We start from the raw sequence: 19,433 nt of genomic DNA, 5'->3' as shown, positions 1-19,433 counted from the left end.
TTAATATGCCTTATTGTCTTGTACCATACTGTATATCAACATTGTAATAGAATGATAGCATAGGATTATGGTACCAAGATGGTGAACCTTGGGAGGTAGCAATCCCAAGGTTGGCACCCCTTCCGTGTAGGGCATCCCCGAAGGGTGAAAAGCATGCACACTTATCAAGAAGGCGGCGGCCCCAATGGACATCTCCCCTTACCTTCTCTCTCTTGGACTTGGAGTCTATCTAGTGCCAAAGAGGGGCATCCAAGTTAGGATGCCACCTCCACGAAGGGGCGCTCCACTCTAAGGATGCAAATGGGTCAGATTGACCCATGAACCAAGCTGACCAACCCTACTTAAATCCAATCCAACCCACTATAAAAGACCTGTGGGCTGAGTCAGGTCTAGATTTACTAAATTTTGACCCAACCCAACCCAACCCATTTGATTTCTGGATCAATTTTGGATCTTCTACTCTATAACTCGACCTAAACCAAATCTAAACTTAGTGTGCTGTTAGGACTCGAACCTATTTTAGCCTCTAAGTTATGATTTAAACTTGTATGAGCAATATTTTTAACATAAATATAGGTTTAAAATTAGTTTTATATCCTAATTTGTTTTGAGGGCAATATTGTTTATGGTCTATTTTGTATGATTAATAGTAGTTGGTTTGAGGTAATTAATACATTTTTATTATTGATTGTTGAACTTTGACACTAAAGCAAATGATGAAGAGATCATGGTACAAGAAAGCAAGGTGGAGAAAAGCAAGGTAAAGGGAGTCCAAGCTATAGCTAATAATGAATCTCAAGAAGCCTCGTTTCTAATTGATTGTAAATGTTGCATCTCAATGGTAGAACACCAGTCATTTGAATTTAATTTATTATCGAATACTGCATTATCTACAACAATATATAAAGTCATAAGCAGAATGACCTCTTTTAAAAGAGAAATTTGATAATTTTCAAAGTGATTAGGAGGTTAAGAATTGCTCCTTTACATAGGTCTAATGACTTCATAATATTTTTACATTCATACTCTTCATTGTAGTAGCTTGACTAATTTTAACTATGAATCAATTGAATGAGAAGTATAAGTATTTGACATGACCTAGATCCGATCTGGATCCAAATTTTTTAAGTTGAATCTGAGTTATACATGGATCTGATCTGACCCAAAAGATCCATTATATCAAAAATTTTGGCTGTGGCCCAACCTGACTTGATCAGATTTTCTATTGGGTTGGGTCTGGATCCAACATTAAGATCTAATCAAGGAATAGAGTCATGTTGGGGTCACTCCTGATATGATTTGATCCAACCCATTTGCACCCCTACTCCCCTCTATAAAATGAGGTGGCTCCAAGGTAAGGCATCCAAACCTCATATATGCTAAGAGAAAAGAGAGAGGCACTCAAAATAGGGGGTTGTTTTTCTCCAAGAAGAGTGCAAGTGAAAGAGAGAAAGCTTATAGGACAAGCTTTTCTTGTAATATTACATATTAAAAGCTAGACAAAGCTTTATATAGGCCCATAGACTGAAGCGGTTGGGATAGTAATTCTCAAATAGCCATATGCTTTTACAGCCTAGTTGTCTCCTAGCAGGTGTACTTATATCCTATTATGCATTTAACCTATATACTTATAGTGATCATTAGAAAAAAAAAACAATCCTGTTTCATACTTTCTATATATGCCAAGCAAGGACTCATCACATCTTTCAATGAAGACCCATGTGGGCATGTGCTTTATCCTGTATAGATAGTGCATTGAGGAGGTCTTGGATATTTAGGAAGGGCTAAGTATCTCGATTCATAGCTTATGGCTAACCTTTTTTAAATAAGGTCCTAGATCATTACTTCAGCAATCATCATGGCCTATGTCAAGATAATTTATACTTTTAATGTCTAGATAGCATTAGCATGATGCAATTTTTAATGCCTATTAGTCATGAAATCACTCAACATTTGGTAAAAACACCCAGAATAACTCAACCATGCCCATCCAAGCCTACCAATGATATGACCTCTAATAAGCCAAGGTTGAAGAAAGAAACTTGTATACAAGATTAAAAATCTCAAAGCATCCTATGCAATCAAGATTAGATGCCCATCTTAGAAGTCCGAATGGTTGGAGGCTGCCTTGTAATGGTTAACCTAGCTTTCTTTCATGTACATTTTCTATCTACCTTCTTAGGTCACTAGACAAATGGAAACTATTGTATGTTCCTTTTAATGACCCTATCACTCAACTATGGGAGGTTATTGCTTAGTTAATTGGAAATTTAGTTGTTTAAATACTAAAGGAGGCCTGGGGTTTAAGGATCCATGAAACATGAATGAAGTAGATGGAAACGGAGACTATCTTCAGAAAACACTTCACTAGGAGTTACTTCAACATAGGATCTATCTTGAAAGTTGCCTCACCCTTCTAGAAAGGCGTCCTACATTGCAATGACAACCTCTCATATAGTGTCTATCTTGAGCTGAATATGGGGATTAATTATTGTTTTGCAAGGATAACTGTGGTGTTGCCTTCTCCTTTCTCTCACTTTTTTCCAATCTCTCCCAGATATACAACAATAAAAATGTCACCACTAGAAAAGTGCTTTAATCCCTCCATGCTTTCCCTCTTCAAAAGAAGTACCAAGCAATCCTTTCCAAATAGCTTCAACAACTTCCACACTTTCTTGGAGGTATATTATCTTTCAAAAAATGATGATGCTTGTAGTTGAAAATGATACCTAGTCTAATTTTCGCTATCAAACTCTACCATACTTTTCTCAACAACATGGGAATTAGAAGTGCTTTGGCTTACAAGTTGTAGAAAAGCCCCACCTCCCATTAAGACTATCATCGTCATGTAGCTTGCTCTCCTGACAAAATCTTAACTATAGACTACCTTCTAAGAGAAATTAACTGAGGCCATCCTTCTATGCCTATCAGGGCCAAAATTGATGCAAATTTATTAGTTATCTACTATTTAGTGTGACAATACTTCCTGCATTAGTTGAGAATTACAATAGCCTTATCTCCCTCACTAGCTGGCAACTTGACATGTGGACCTTTTGAAGAATAACTATGATCAATCCAAAACCTAAGGAATGGATTTAATCCTTCAATCCTCATCAACGTAAATAACAAATTCTTGCTTCTTATTTTCTGCATTCCATCTCCCTTTTCAATCTTATGTCATCTTTCTTCTTCTAAACTACCCCTCTCTAAATAGTTTGATTTGATTCTCTTAAAGAAACATGGGTAGGCCCTTGCCCTCCTTGTGCTCGAATAAAAATCCTAGATGCATGAACAATAGAAGTAATAAATAAAGGAGATCTCTTTTGATGTTAGTTTCATGATGTATACCATAAAGAATCCTGCTAAGTGATGGTACAAAACCAAGCCAAAGTATGTTCAACTGGATGGTCCAGGCTTGAGAGTATTGGTTCAGCCCAACCATTTCTAAAAGTTGTAACCCTTTTCCAAACTCCTATGCAAAGCTACGTGGTAGTTGAATCACTTATTTTAGGAAGATCATAGTCAAATGCATCTAGAAGATCATATTTGAGGTTTCAAATATCAATACTAGACCATATATCTTTTGCTTGCTAAATGGTATGGTACTAGTTACCAAACATTTTGCATTGGTGCAATAACTTGATAAAATGATATGGTACCATTTATACTATCCCATTCCAATAGTATTTGAAACCTTGGTCATATCTTAATTTCCATATTATCATCATTTATAGAAAATTTATTGTCTAGTTTATTCCTCTTTTTTCATCATAATGAAATTCACAGCTAGTTGATTCATGGCAACTTGATTTACTCAAGTATTGTAGTTACTTGGAATCATGGTCTCTCAAGATTCTAAGCTTAAACATATGACATCACTAGTCAAGTTTAATTGAATGGCTCCTTAAATATAATCAGAAACCATCATAGAGATAAGCACTAGGAATAACTGTTAAATTGAAATCATCCTCCATGATTCTTCACACTATGATAATCTAGAATCTACAAAAAAATGATATTTTACAAAAGTCAATTTACAAAGATTGATCACGTATGGCATCAAGTGCCAATCCATAAGCATCTAAATTAAGTTGAAATTGGATGCATGATAGCAGTTAATATTCACAGAATGATATTTTGAATTATCTTCATAGAGCAAGGCATATAAAGATACGGATGATGATCCATTGAGAGAGAGTAGGGAGCGGCTCCTTCAATCCACTCAACTTGAACCTCACAAAAATAATAATAAAATAATAATGCTACAAATAATGCTCTAGATCATTTTGCTTTTTCTTATTCCTCATAACTATTAAATAGGTTCTCTATTTATATTAGTGAGGTTTAAGTCTCCAAATCTGGATTGAATTTCTCTTTTAGATGAAAAGGAAAATTGGGTAGAAAGTAAACTTCATAAGGCCTCGTTTTGTATTAGTGAAATTCACCAATTCAGAATCTAGGTCGGATTCCTCAAGGTAGAAGATAGTAAAAAAATTCTACATTTGGACAAACCTGATCTTAAAACGAGTTTTCAACTCCTATATTAACTTTTCTCTTATCATGTCATTTAAATCCTCGAGGTTTAGGAAGTTATACCTTTCTAAAACCTTAATGATCAAGCTTTGGATGAGGTCAATTTTGCTCCTAAACCCAATCTAGACCTATCCAAAATGACTAGAGTGATCTATAGCATGTTTGATGATCCTCCTAGATCAGGACTCCCCCTTTTGGAAAAATTTTGCCCTTGCTATACTAAAGTCGTAGACCAATACTCCCCTTTATTGAAAGAATCATTGTCATCACCAGATGCTGGAGAAGGCTTTGTGAAAGGATTACTAGGTTCTATAGTTGTAGGCATCAGTTGGGTCATGAGCTTTGTGAGTTGAGTGATATTCTCCAGTTGGCTGAAATGATTTTTCACAAAATCATTTGCCAAGGTAGATGCCGTCCTTACTTTTATTCTTTGGTTTACCTTGACTATTGAAAGCTTTTCTCTCATTTGCTTTTACTGCATGTGAGTTTGAACTATACACTAAGGCTATATAGTGATAGAAAACTAGACTCCAATACCAACTTGATCCAATAGGACCTTCAAGCTATGCAACTCAAACCTCTTTAAACTAGACTCCAATAACAAAATATTAAAGTGGTGAAAGGGCTCCAAGCTTTTCTTCATTCCTCAAAAATTGTTAGTGAGATTCAATTTTCCAAATCCATGCTGAATTCTTCTTTTCAGTAAAAGAGGAATTAGGTGAAAAGTAGGTAAAACTCCATTTACTTTCTTCCAATCAATAAGCACAAATTCGTTGTACAAAGCCTTTTTTATACTACTAAGGTTTACCCTTTCAAAATCTAAGTCAGATTCCTTTTCTAGTTAAAAGAGAAAGAAGTTTTCCTAAATATTAAAAATTTTATATGGAGATAAAATTTATCATAGAGTTAGATCTCAATTTATCCAACTTTATCTCTATCACATCACTAAATTCCTCCTATATTGGAATGTTACAACTTCTTAAAGTTCTAGTTCATGATGGAGTTCTAGATGTTGCAGGTTATGCTGCTAGATCCTTTCTAGATCTAACTAAAGTGACAAGAGGGATCTATAGCGGGTCCGGTGATCCTTCTAGATCAAGTGCATCAAAAGCAAACATGAGAAAAGATCAAATTTCATTCAGCACTCATTAATTTCCCTCCACAAATAATTTATGAAACTTTACAAACTCATAAGCCATGTCCAAGAATGACATTTGACGAAATCATGGAAATTTAACAACAAACAAATGCTTTGACTTTTAAGATATGAGAATCTTATGCCTATGGCTAGATCAAAGAGCTTTAAAAGTTTTTGACTTAGAAAACTTTTAACATTAAAATTTTTGACAAAAAGCAGATGGATCAAATGTTGTAAAAAAAAATAATTTATGAAAGAACTTATACTGATAAGTTGGCAAAGTATGCATAGAGGAAAAGGGAAAACAAAATAAACTAGTAACAAAAGGTAAACATGAGAAGAATTTGAAGAAAATAAGAGGATAGTATAATCCAAAATTCACCATCTCCGTACTAGATTCCATATCAGTACCATCTTATTACAATATCGGTATGTGGTTCGATACGAAACGAGACAATATATTAGTACGAAATTGGTACAATATGATATCCCACATACCGGATAATACAGGATGGAATAACAGACCATGGTATAATCAGACTTTTTGACTGAAAATAAGATAGAGCCATCCGATGTCATAATAGCGAGGAGAAAATGAGCGAATAATAGGTAAGAGCATACCATATATAGGATTCATGAAATTTAGAAGGCCAAACACCTGCTAACAAAACATCTCAGGTTATGGTAAAATTGCCTCAAAAAAGAGAAAACATTAAGAGAATAGTCCCTTAAAGAAGAATAAATGATGAAATAGGTGATCAAAGGGATATGTGCAAAACAAATATGAGGAAAACATGTTAACATTCAAAGGGAAGAATGAAAGAAAATTAGGTGTCATGGACAAACTGATATGTCAACAGTTGCTCATAAATGAATATATATATATATATATATATATATATATATATATATATATATATATATATATATATATATATATATATATATTTGGGCAATCTATGTTTGATCTAAGAAAATAATCAAGTTTAAACAAAAATAAATGATGAAAATCATATTAATAAATAGAAGAATAGGCCTTCAATATGGCATAAGAAAAGGAATTGAGAGAACCAATCCACAAAAGGTTTGATTGTTAAAAATAGTGTAATGCCCCGAAAGCTATTGGGTATATTAGACATATTATTTTAAGACATATCATGAGTATATCTTCTATATATGGACATCAAAGTTAGAGGGTTGTGACATGTATGAACGAGAAAATAGTTCAAAAGTGTCACTATTGGTAGAATGACCAAGTGGATGGATTTTTATTCTGCAGGGAGGGATTGTTCTGGACACTAAAAAGTTGTTCACAACTACGAGTAAGATTGGATATCACACTCATATGGTTGCTATTATGTGTAGTATTCAATGATGGATTGAAGTAGCAATTTTCACAATCATCAAAATAGTCTACTTTACATATGCACAGTGGATATGTTTCATACTGGACAATAAATGACGTGATACCATCTATTGGAAACCACTTTGGAGCTAGAGATATTGATCTCATATGTACAACATAAAAGTTCAAAGCCTTGTGTTTATCTAACAAAGAAAGGGAGACCATCAACTCAGCTTGCAACATCTAAGAATGTTGGGTTGCTGGGTTGTCCTTCTAGCACCTTCAGAGTGCAGTACTTGGATGATCTTTCTCATGAAATAATTTGGGATTACAAAGTTAGGATTATCACCATGATCAAAGGAAGATCAGAATTTACTAAATAGAATATGTTGGCAGCCATAGGGTTCAACATGCTAGACTTGCACTTGATCACAAAGTTGAACCTTTAAAGAAATATAGCCTATCTTCTATATTGGTGACTAAAGCGATGATTGAAGGACGGACAATGCCTCATGGTCGGAATAGAACAAAAAGTCACATTGTTGGAGGTACATCTTCCAATGTTGTAAAGCTTGAAAAATAATATAAAACTTTACATCGTGGATAGAGTAATTGAGGTGGCTTCCATTCGAATATTTGCTGAAGTAAGACACATGTCAATCTTCTTGAGAGAAAATCTTATACATTATATCGTCACTAAAACCTTATACATCAACAGCGAGACGACAATATCATCAGCAAAACAATCAAAATATAATAGCATTTTAACAATTCATGTGCTAATCACTAAAATAAAGCATGGACCTTAATTTTTTGTTGGTATATTGTTAAAACCAATCCAAATCATGAAAATTCAAGCAAAGATTAGAAACATGATGAGATATATCTAACACCAAATGATTTCGATTAGACACTTGATGAGTTTTTCAAATGCATCAAACTACTGAAATTTATAAAACATATCAAGATTGACCCATATGTTTATTTAAAGCACAGCCCAATTATACCTCTTTGACCATAAAAGGTGGCAACAGTATACCCATTGCATGAATTGTTTATCAAAATAAGAAGTGCAATTGGATCACCTTGAGTTTTCGCAATAAGGATCTTTCCTGAGCACACCTTGTTATAGTACATTAGCCTTTTTTAAATTAGATTTGTTTTCTTTTTTTATCCTCATCATTTCTTTGTACCCTAATTCTAGAGTTAATCTTCTTCTTTGTCCTTGCTCTTACCAGTTTGTTTTTCCAGACCAACATGAATCTAAATACCATGCTTAAAGCTATTGCCCAAAAGATATATAACATCTGTTATAGTGGGAAGTCAAAAGTGTTACTCAATGTTATCTCATGATCACTCTAATCAGTTAAATGTTGAAAAAGTGTAGGTTGGATTCGATTTGGGACTTTTAATTTATTTCATAATAGTTTTATATACATTAGAAACTTTTAAGTAATTAAAGACATTATAAATAATTCATTAATAAAGGAAGGTACATAATATATTTTATCTACTTTTGTGAAAAAAGAATGTTTAATACTTATTAGAGGGATAATAAATTTCATGAAATTGATTATATATTATGCTTTTATCTGAAATTTTTAATAGACTAAATATATTATTTTCAATTTAATTTGATTTGATCTATTTAATAAACAAATTATATGAGTCGAGATAGTTTAACAATTAGAAGAAAATAATTTTTAATATGAAATCTACTATCAAGATTGTAAGCAATGCACCATTCATGACCAACATGAATCCATATACTGTGCTTAACGCTATTGCCCAAAAGATATATAACATCTATTGCAGTGGTTAGTCAGGAGTGTTATTAAAAGTTATTTCACAATCACTCTAATCATGTAAATGTTGGAAAAGTGTAGGTTGGATTCAATTTGATACTTCTAAATTATTTCATAATAGTTTATATACAACTTTCAAGTAATTAAAATATATTATAAATAATTCATTAATATAGGAGAGTGCATAATATATTTTATCTACTTTTGTGAAAAAAAAATGTTTAATACTTATTGGAGGAATAATAAATTTTATGAAATTGATTATATTTTATGCTTTTGCCTGAAATTTTTTAATAGGTTAAATATATTATTTTCAACTAATAAACAAGTTACATGAGTTGAGACAGTTTAACAATTAGAAGAAAATAATTTTTAATATGAAATCTATTATCAAGATTGCAGACAATGCACCATAACTAGGTAATGGTCTAAGATATAATTAATGAAAACTTGTATGGAGACTCAATTAAGATAAGAATTTGGACCATTGATCTAGGACACCCGGCCCACTTGGGCCTTGGACCAAGCCCATATAAAAGACCAAAGCCCATACAAAAAAAAAAAAGGAAATGGGAAGAAGACTCCAATGGGAGTCTTCTTCTCTGATGAATCCCGGACGGAAAAAAGTCCTAGGATCACTGGAGCTCTAGGACCCCCTATAAACAAGCCTCCCCCCTCCCTTAAGAACCGTGGGGAGTCTTCTTCTCCGATGAATCCCAGACGGAAAAGAGTCCTAAGAACACTAGAGCTCTAGGACCCCCTATAAACAAGCCTCCCCCTTCCCTCAAGAGCCTCCACGGCGATCGTTGTTCTTGATTTCTCCTCTTTTCTCCGTGGAAGCCGCGGCATCCTCTTCTCATGTTCATCGAAAATCGGAGGTCGGAGAGGCCACCGGAGCTCAGGTAAGGCTTCAATTTTTTTTCGTCTCCCTCTTTCTTTTCTCCCTATGGCTTTAGACCCTCACCGATTATTGGAATCGTCAGAAAATCCATGAAGAGGATGAACTCCTATTCGGCCGGGCCACCTTCCTTTCTTTTCCGGCCACCAGCACCGTCGATTGCGGCGTCTCACCCTTAGGATAGGACCCTCATCCCTTTATCTCTCTTTCCTGAAGGTATTGGCCGTCGGTGACCGACCAATGATCGAAAAATAAAAGAAAAACGGCAGTACCCTATTTTTTTTATTTTTCTTGATTTCTTATTGTCCGAACCTTGCCGCCAGCCATCCCTTGCCTCACCATCGTCGACCGTCACTGCCGGACATCCGGCCAAGCCGCCGCCCCTCACCGAAGCCAAGCCACCAAGTCCCCCTTGGTCCATCCTCTGTTCGGCCAGGAAGAGAAAGAAGAAAAGAAAAAGAAAGAAAGAAGAAAAAGAAAAAGAAAAAGAAAAAGAGAAAAATAGAAAAAAAAGAATGAGAGAATTTTTTCTCTCTCCTCTCCCTCCTTTCTCTCTCTTTCCTCTCTCCTCTCTACCTTTCTCTCTCCAATTTCTCTCTCTAAATTCTCTCTCTATTTTCTCTCTCTATTTTCTCTCTCTTTATGGATTTTGTCTCTCTAGGGTCATTCTCTCTCTCTGATTTCATCATGGATCCTAGGATAAACTTGAGATAAAAATATGACCACCTGAGATTGCTCCAAAATTCGTGCAGTAGATTGAATTTCGATCCGATCTTTATTCGAAATTGATAACATCGATCATGTTTAATCCATATTGAGTCACCCTGATAGGACCTCTAATGATCTCGACCATGATTGCCTCATCTGAAGGATACAAAGATTCTCTCTATTTTCTATCTCTAAAATTCTCTTTCTAGAATTTTCTCTCTCTTCATAGATTTTCTTTCTCTAAAAGTCTTATGGACCAATGGAGGGTCCAGATATTTAGATAAATATCAATTTTGGTTAATCCTAGGAGAGGTCCTGGATTTGTGTTATTAGGATCAATTATTGATAATTTCTCCATATATAATTTTTATATTTGATCAGGATCATGAAGAGATAAAATTATCTGCATAAGATGTCGAGTGAAATATCTTATTTGCAAAATTCATAAATCAAAGAAGAATATTGATTTCTGTACTTGGATCAGTCATCGGTAAAGGTAAGAATTCCTGTACATGATCACCATTATATATATGCTATTTTACTGTTGGTCTTGCATCATTGGTTTTCCATCGTCAGATTGAAGATCGATGAATTTATTATATCTGAGATACTGTTATTTGATTTTGAGCATGAGTATGTTATGTCAATATATATGTATTAGAGATTGATAGCATGATTATATGGATATGACATATCTAAATTGATCATAATGTAAGTTGGAATTGATTTGATGAAATCAATACATAATGATTAAATGAAAAAGAGAGATATGGTATGGACTAGCCTTGTCATGTGGAATAGCCCACCAGGAGCTTATGCCTAGGACAGCCCGTCAGGAGCTTATGCCTGGGACAGTCCCCACTGGCTTATAGGTGGATCAGCCGGCCAGGAGCTCATGCATGGGACAGTCCGCCAGGAGCTTGTTTGGGACAACTTCTCACGGACTTTCGTACGTAGGACAACCAGCCAGGAGCTCATCCTGAGACAGCCTTGAAAGGCTTTTAAGTAAAAATTGATTCGAATGATGACTGAGGTATAGACTTGGTTAGTCCAGAGTCAGAAAAAAAAGATTAAAAATTATGTGATAATGAAAAGAGAAATGAAAGATAAGACATGAAATAATTGTTGAACAAAAGTATTTCACCTATTAACATATGGTGATGCATCTCTTTTGACAAGATAGATAATTCATAGATATTTGCAGTATTCTGGATATTGAATATAAGATTTTATATTTTATTGTTTATTCTTATTTTTAAATTATATTATTATATTGGTGTAATATAAAAATTTTTACTGGACTGTAAAGCTCACATCCTTTCATTTATCTTTTTTCTTCTCAGAGTTACAGAATGCTCATGGTTGGCTATGGTTTGGATTTGCGGGTGAGCAGATATATAGATAGAGTATCATGATACCTGATCAGAGGATTGAAAAAAAATTATTTATAATTATATAAATTTTACTAATTATTATTGAAATCAGATATTATGGATGTTGAGATTGTAATGAATTACTTTTGGCCTTACATATTCTTTAAGGCTTGTTCTAAGGAGTGTGCGGCCATCATGTATCCGACCTAAATATTAGGTTCAGGGCATGACAGAATGGTATTAGAGCTTAGGTTATGATCATTTGAGAATTATGATATAAATGATTAGGATGTGACAGAATAGTATCAAAGCCTAGGTTATGATCATTTGGAAACTAGGATATAAGTAATTAGGATATGATAGAATAATATTAAAGCTTAGGTTTAAGATCACTGAGATTATGAAGTGATATTAAAACTTTATGTATGATCAATAGGATATAACAGAGTGATATCAGAGCTTAAATTATGATTATTTGAGGACTATGATACAAGTGGTTAGAATATGACAGAATAATACTAGAGCTCAGATTTAAAGTCACTAGGGATTGTGACATAAGTGATATCAAAACTCTAGGATTATAATCAATAGAGTATGATAGATAATATCAGAGTTTAAGGTTATGATCATTGAGAATGTGATAAAATGATATTAGAGTTTAAGTTATGATCACTAGAGAATATGACTTAAGTGGTATTAAGGTTATAATTATTCAGAATTGTGACTTTAGTGCTATTTGAACTTAGATTATGATCATAAGGAATATGATAGACATAAAAGAAAGGATTCAATATTTAAATTTCGAATCAATAAATACTGTGATGAAATTTATATATAAGAGGTATATGATATCTATAATAGAATTGATGAGTTATATCTTAGATTTCAATTAATACGATTGACCTGAGTATGAGAAGTGTTGACCTTAGAATGAAGTGAGAGGTCTTGATATGTTATGTTGGGTATACTCGATTTTGAAATGCTAAACTCATATGGGTGGAGATCATGATAACTTTTCTGATTCTGATATTAATTATCTGAGTATTACAAATTTTAAATTTATCGAAAAGAAGTTAGTTAGGATGTGGTCTAAGAAGAAATTTCATCATATGAGAGAGAAATATTTTTGAGTATTGAATCTATAAGAGATCATATATGAGACTCAATTTAGATGAAAAATATATTTGAATTTTATTATGAGAATATATGATACACATCTTGATAAAATCTTTGGTTATTCAAAATATCATATTTGGATCTGATTTTTTTATCTTTCAAGTTGCATTGAATTTCAAGTCAAAAGTTTACTTTTCTAAGTGGATCAAGATTGTATTTTGATGTGCTATGCCCAAGGGATAGTAAAAATAAAGAAACTTAAAAGTTTTGCTCTAAGATCTATATAAAAATTTGAAAGTTGGATCTATCTTTGATTGATCTAACATACAAAGATATTCTTATCTTTTGATAAACCTATATAATTTGATAAATTAAGATCAGAGTACGTAGCAAAAGCATGATGGATTAAATTGATTAAAAATATTAATTTTTTGATTCAAAAGATATTATGATGGAATATATTAGTTGCAAATAAGGAAGGATTTTATTGATAATGAAAGAATGCTATTGATTTTGATCTAATCTGATCATAGCCGGATAATTTTTGTTAGTAGGTTGCTTCATTGTAGATAATGCCAAAAAATTTTAGATATCTCAAGTTTATTATTAACAGCTTGATAGTTCTGTTATTAGTTCAAACCTAGAATGTCTTGACACAGATCTCATATTTTTTTAAATTTAATATTGTTACTCGAACTGACATAGAAGATTGATATTTTTTTAAGATGAAAGTCTATCTATTAAATTAATTGAAAGGTCAAGAGAAGAAAGAAATCGATGATTATGAAGAGTGTCCAATGTTCGACCTTTTTTTATTTTTACATCATAGGTAGTCTGAGACAATTATGAACTTTGAGTGGAATGTATTAGATAAAAAACTAGGATATTTTAATACAAGATCAAAATGTTATTGTTCTTCAAAAAAAAAAATCAGTATGAAGAGAATGAGTTTGAGACCTCACATAATTTTATTATATCAAAATCTTGTGAAACAAATATTATGTAAAACAGACTATTAAAAGCTTGAGAATGATATGAAGAATGTATACTTTGAAATATGTATCTCAAATGACATAACTTAATTTCGAGGATGAAATTATTTGAAGAGGGGAGAATGTGACACCCGGCCCATTTGAGCTTTGGACCAAGCCTATATAAAAGACCAAAGCCCATACAAAAAATAAAAAATAAAAAATGAAAAATCTTCTTCTCTGATGAATCCCGGACGAAAAAGAGTCCTAAGACCACTGAAGCTCTAGAACGCCTTATAAACAAGCCTCCCCCCTCTCTCAAGAGCTTCCACGGTGATCGTTGAGCTCGATTCCTCCTCTTTTCTCCATGGAAGTTGCGACATCCTCTTCTCGTGTTTGTCAGAAATCGAAGGTTGGAGAGGCCACCGAAGCTCAGATAAAGCTTCAATTCTTCTTCTTCTCCCTCTTTCCTTTCTTTCCATGGCTTTAGACCCTCACCGGCCATCGGGATCGCCAAAAAATCCATGAAAAGAGTGAGCCCCTGTTCGATCGGGCCACCTTCCTTTCTTTTTCGGCCACCGACGCCGTCGGTTGCGGTGTCTCACCCCTAGGATAGGACCCTCGTCCCTTTATCTCTCTTTCATGAAGGTATTGGTCGCAGGTGACCGACCAATGATCGAAAAATAAAAAAAATGACGGTACCCTATTTTTTTGATTTTTTTTTATTTCTTACCGGTCGAACCTTGCCGCCAGCCATCCCTTGCCTCACCGTCGTTGACCGTCACTGTCAGACATCTGACCAAGCTGCCGCTCCTCATTGGAGCCAAGCCATCGAGTCCCCCTTGGTCCATCCTCTGTTCGATCGGGAAGAGAAAGAAGAAAAGAAAAAAAAAGAAAGAAGAAGAAAAAGAAAAAGAAAAATATATAGAAAAAAAAGAATAAGAGAATTTTCTCTCTCCTCTCCCTCCTCTCTCTCTCTTTCCTCTCTCCTCTCTCTACCTTTCTCTCTCCAATTTCTCTCTCTATTTTCTCTCTCTAGATCTTTTCTTTCTCTCTCTATGGATTTTATCTCTCTAGGGTCATTCTCTCTCTCTCTGATTTCATCATGGATCCTAGGATAAATTTGAGATGATAATATGATGATTTGAGATTGCTCCAAAATTCGTACAATAGATTGAATCCTGGTCCGATCCTTATTCAAAATTGATAGCATCGATCATGATTAATCCATATTGAGTTATCTTGATAGGACCTCTGATGATCTCGACCATGATTGCCTCATTTGAAGGATACGAAGATTCTCTCTCTATTTTCTATCTCTAGAATTTTTTCTCTCTAGAATTTTTTCTCTTCATGGATTTTCTTTCTCTAGAAGTCTTATGGACCAATGGAGGGTCCAGATATCTAGATCAATTTCAATTTTGGTTAATCCTAGGAGAGGTCCTGGATTTGTGTTATTAGGATCAATTATCGATAATTTCTCCATATATGATTTTTATATTTGATCAGGGTTATGAAGAGATAAGATTGTCTGCATAAGATGTCGAGTGAAATATCTTATTTGTAAAATTTATAAATCAAAGAAGAACATTGATTTCTGTACTTAGATTAGTCATTGATAAAGGTAAGAATCCCTGTACATGATCACCATTATATATATGCTATTTAAATGTTAGTCTTGCATTGATTTTGCATCGTCGGATTTGAGATCAATGAATTTATTATACCTGAGATACAGTTATTTGATTTTGAGCATGAGTATGTTATGTCAATATATATGTATCAGAGATTGATGGCATGATTATATGGATATGATATATCTAAATTGATCATAATATAAGTCAGAATTGATTTGATGAAATCAATACATAATGATTAAATGAAAAGAGAGATATAGTATTGACTAGCCTTGTCATGTGGAACAGTCCATCAGGAGCTTATACCTAGGACAGTCCGTCAGGAGCTTATGCCTAGGACAGCCCCCACTGGCTTATAGATGGATCAACCAGCCAGGAGCTCATGTCTGGGACAGCCCGCCAGGAGCTTATGCCTGGGACAGCCTCTTACGGACTTTCATACGTGGGACAGCCGGCCAGAAACTCATCCTGGGACAGCCTTGAAAGGTTTTTAAGTGAAAATTGATTTCGATGATGACTGAGGTATAAACTTGGTTAGTCCAGAGCCAGAAAAAAAAGGTTAAAAATTATGTGATAATGAAAAGAGAAATGATAGATAAGACATGAAACAATTGTTGAACAAAAGTATTTCACTTATTAACATATGATGATGCATCTTTTTTGACAAGATAAATAATTTATAGATGTTTGCAGTATTCTAGATATTGAACATGAGATTTTATGTTTTATTGCTTATTCTTATTTTCAGATTATATTATTATATTGGTGCGATATGAGAATTTTTACTGGGCTGTAAAGCTTACATCCCTTCATTTTTCTTTTTTCTTCTCAGAGTTACAGAATGCTCATAGTTGGCTATGGTTTGAATTTGTGGGTGCTCGCAGATATATAAATAGAGTGTCATGATACCTGATCAGAGAATTGAAAAAATTTTATTTGTAATTATATAAGTTTTACTAATTATTATTGGAATCAGATATTATAGATGTTGAGACTGTAATGAATTACTTTTAGCCTTGCATATTCTTTAAGGCTTGCTCTAAGGAGTGTGCGGCCATTACGTATCCGACCCGAATATTGGGTTCGAGGCATAACATGATCCAACTTGATTTACCTTAAAAGTATATAAAAGAATTAAAATTACTTAAATAAAATATATAATATAAAGTATTAAAAATATTATGTATTAAATATATTACTTTTTACTTAAAGCATGAATAAAAAAAATCATGAATTATATACTTTTAAAGGACTTTAATATATATATATATATATATATATATGATAATGCAAATGTGTTAAGATTATTGATACATTTAAACAAATAAGAGGTTTTAAGAATATTATAACTAAAAAAATAAATTTATTTATTTTTATTTTCATTAAAAAGGAGGATTATTTTTTTAAAAATAATTAATTATTAAAATATGAAATATCATAATATATTTGAAATAAGTATATTGTGTAATGTATAAAAAAATTTAAATAAATATATAATAAATCATGCTTCATATTAGAAACTAATATTGTCATGACAGTTAAGTAGTAGGCAACATTATTTTTAAACTTTTAATGATGATTTCTCAATCTGTTGTTTCAAATAAAATTATCATTAATATTTACCTTTAACGGCCATTTATGTTTCGTTACTAAACGTAATAGTTTTCTTGGCAACTTTATGTTTTGATCACTAAAACTTTTAGCCACAAGGCCTTTATTGACCATCTAGAGATGAAATATTATTAGTCACTAAAATTTTTAGAGTAAATAATTTTGTGACCAAATATTTCATCTCTAAAATACTGAATTTTTTGTAGTGACCGCAAAAGGCTATGGTTCAAGAACGGATTGGAAGTCATGAGAACAGTTATTTCAACAGTAAGAAACTACATGAATCATAAAACTAGAAAGCAAGATGTACGTGAAGTTGGCACATGCCGATCTCTATGCACTTGCAAAGATTTCATTTTGACAGGCGTTCTCTAACTTATGTCAAATCTAATTTTTGGGAGTGAGCGGGTGTCAAGAAATGAAGCCCCAGTGATCTGAAAATGACTCGAGAAGCAAGTTGACAAAAGGACAAGCAGGAAAATAAAAGAATGGTAAAGGAAGAACTAAGAGGTTTCGAAGGAGCACTTCTTGGCTGCAGAGCCACCAATACAAGTAAACACAGTCATGAGCTGAATAGCCTATTATGAAGGATAATTCTACAACCATATCCCTCACCATTAACAAGTTCCAGCCACCAACTTTGAACCATGCTTATAGAAGTATGGACAAGAAAGCAAAAAGAAAAAAAAAAATACTTCAATCGCCATATCCAACCGTCCAAGATCAAGAAGACAAGAACCAGACATCTTGAATCATCAGACGAGCATATAAAAGCGGAAACAGTTCACAGAGAACAATAATACAGACCCCATGCATTAGTTAGACGCATACAGAAACAATACAACCTCCGGAAGAGAAGTATCAGAACTTGTATCAACTGTGAAACGAGAATCAAAGGACCAAAACACCATAGCAATCCATCTGAAAATCACATGGCTCTTCATTAAGAGCCTATCCTACTATTCACCTAAGTACAAGCAGCAGGAAGCAAGACTTCTCCACTTGCTCGGAACTGCAACAGGGCTAGCGTCCTGTGCTAACAGGAGCTGACCAAAAATATCCGTTATGTGAAATTAACTGAGCAAAACAGAGCCAATAGAGATGGAGAACTGTAGCAGTTATCGTACCATCACCAGCAACCAGAAGGAAAATAAATAGCCGATAAATCATTTCTTGCACCTCTAAAGAATCATTACATATATGACTACTATTTCTTTCCAAAGCGCAGAAATTATTCATTAAAAAAAAAAGTGAAAATGACGTCTTAGAAATCTACCATCCCCCCCCCCACTTTTTTTTTCTCTTGCTTATTTTTTAATCAACTACGAAGATCAAACGCGATCGAACTGATCGTTGATTCCTTAAAAGAGAAACAGATTTCATCCATTACTTATTTTCCTCGAAAGCCTCAAATTTCTACACAAAAACGGAAGAGCAAAAAAAAAAAAAAAATCGCAACTAAAAATTCTTCTCTTTCCTTCATTTCTGTACCTATTCTCTCATCATCAGACATAAAACATCAAGAACGAGAAGCAGGCAAGTGGAAGCAATATTAGCATTCAACATCGAATAAAAAACAAGAAGAGATGGGTCGTGGGGGAAAGATCTCGAGGGACGTGTACCTGGAGTCGGTGGAGTACTCGTAGAGCTTGCCCTTGGTAGAGAAGACGACGACGGCGACCTCGGCGTCACAGAGCACCGAGATCTCGTGCGCCTTCTTCAGCAGCCCCGACCGGCGTTTCGAGAACGTCACCTGCCTGTTTATCTCGTTCTCGATCCTCTTCAGCTGCACCCTCCCTCTCCCCATCCTTGATTCCTTCTCTATCTCGTTATATCGATCGATGGATCCAAAGAAAACAAGCCAAAATTCTTATCCCCGCGGAGAAAGACGGGGTCCGAAATAAGGAGAGGGGCGAGCAACTGCAGAGGACGGACAGAGACGCTCGCCCTCTCCCCTGTGCGCTCGTGTGCTTGTTTGGGAAATAAATAACCGGGGTAAGGGGAGAGGCAGGGGCTTAGATCGGAGGAGGCAGGATTGTTTCGGCTTTTGGCATTTCGTTGTCGATTTTTGATTGGTTAGTGGAATCCGGAAGGACACTTTTCAAATTCCCATTGGCTGACACTGTGCGGTCATCTTTGCCGCCCCCGACGGCCACCGAGTCGAGCGCACGTCCCCCTCCGTACTGATTGGATGCGCCACATCGCGCGCTCATTTGTATGCCGCGAGCCGGGGCCCCACCAACTCTTTTCTCGCCCACTTACCACGAAAGCCGCACCATCTCCACACACCCCCCGTCC

At 34.4% G+C, this 19,433-nt stretch overlaps 1 protein-coding gene across 5 annotated transcripts in view; it reads right to left on the bottom strand.

Annotated features, from left to right (window-relative positions):
• Window positions 1-19,135, bottom strand: part of LOC105058117 (protein VERNALIZATION 1) — a 48,904-nt gene extending 29,769 nt beyond the window's left edge. For 2 of the 5 annotated variants that reach the window (XR_012137138.1, XM_073249222.1), the window contains exon 1: window positions 18,758-19,135. Coding sequence is in view for 4 of the 5 variants with exons in the window: in XM_073249222.1 (XP_073105323.1) it covers window positions 18,758-18,942 (185 nt within the window). In the remaining variant the exon portion in view is untranslated. Of the gene's footprint in view, window positions 1-6,169; window positions 6,256-6,292; window positions 6,311-18,757 lie in introns of those variants that run through there. The other 3 variants (XM_073249220.1, XM_010940915.4, XM_073249219.1) reach the window with 3 other exon arrangements.
• Window positions 19,136-19,433: the final 298 nt, after the last annotated feature.

This window comes from Elaeis guineensis, chromosome 15 (assembly GCF_000442705.2).
Source record: "Elaeis guineensis isolate ETL-2024a chromosome 15, EG11, whole genome shotgun sequence".
NCBI classification, from domain to species: Eukaryota; Viridiplantae; Streptophyta; class Magnoliopsida; order Arecales; family Arecaceae; genus Elaeis; species Elaeis guineensis.
The sequence above is the reverse complement of the archived record's forward strand: the minus strand, read 5'-3'. Positions and strand labels throughout refer to the sequence as shown.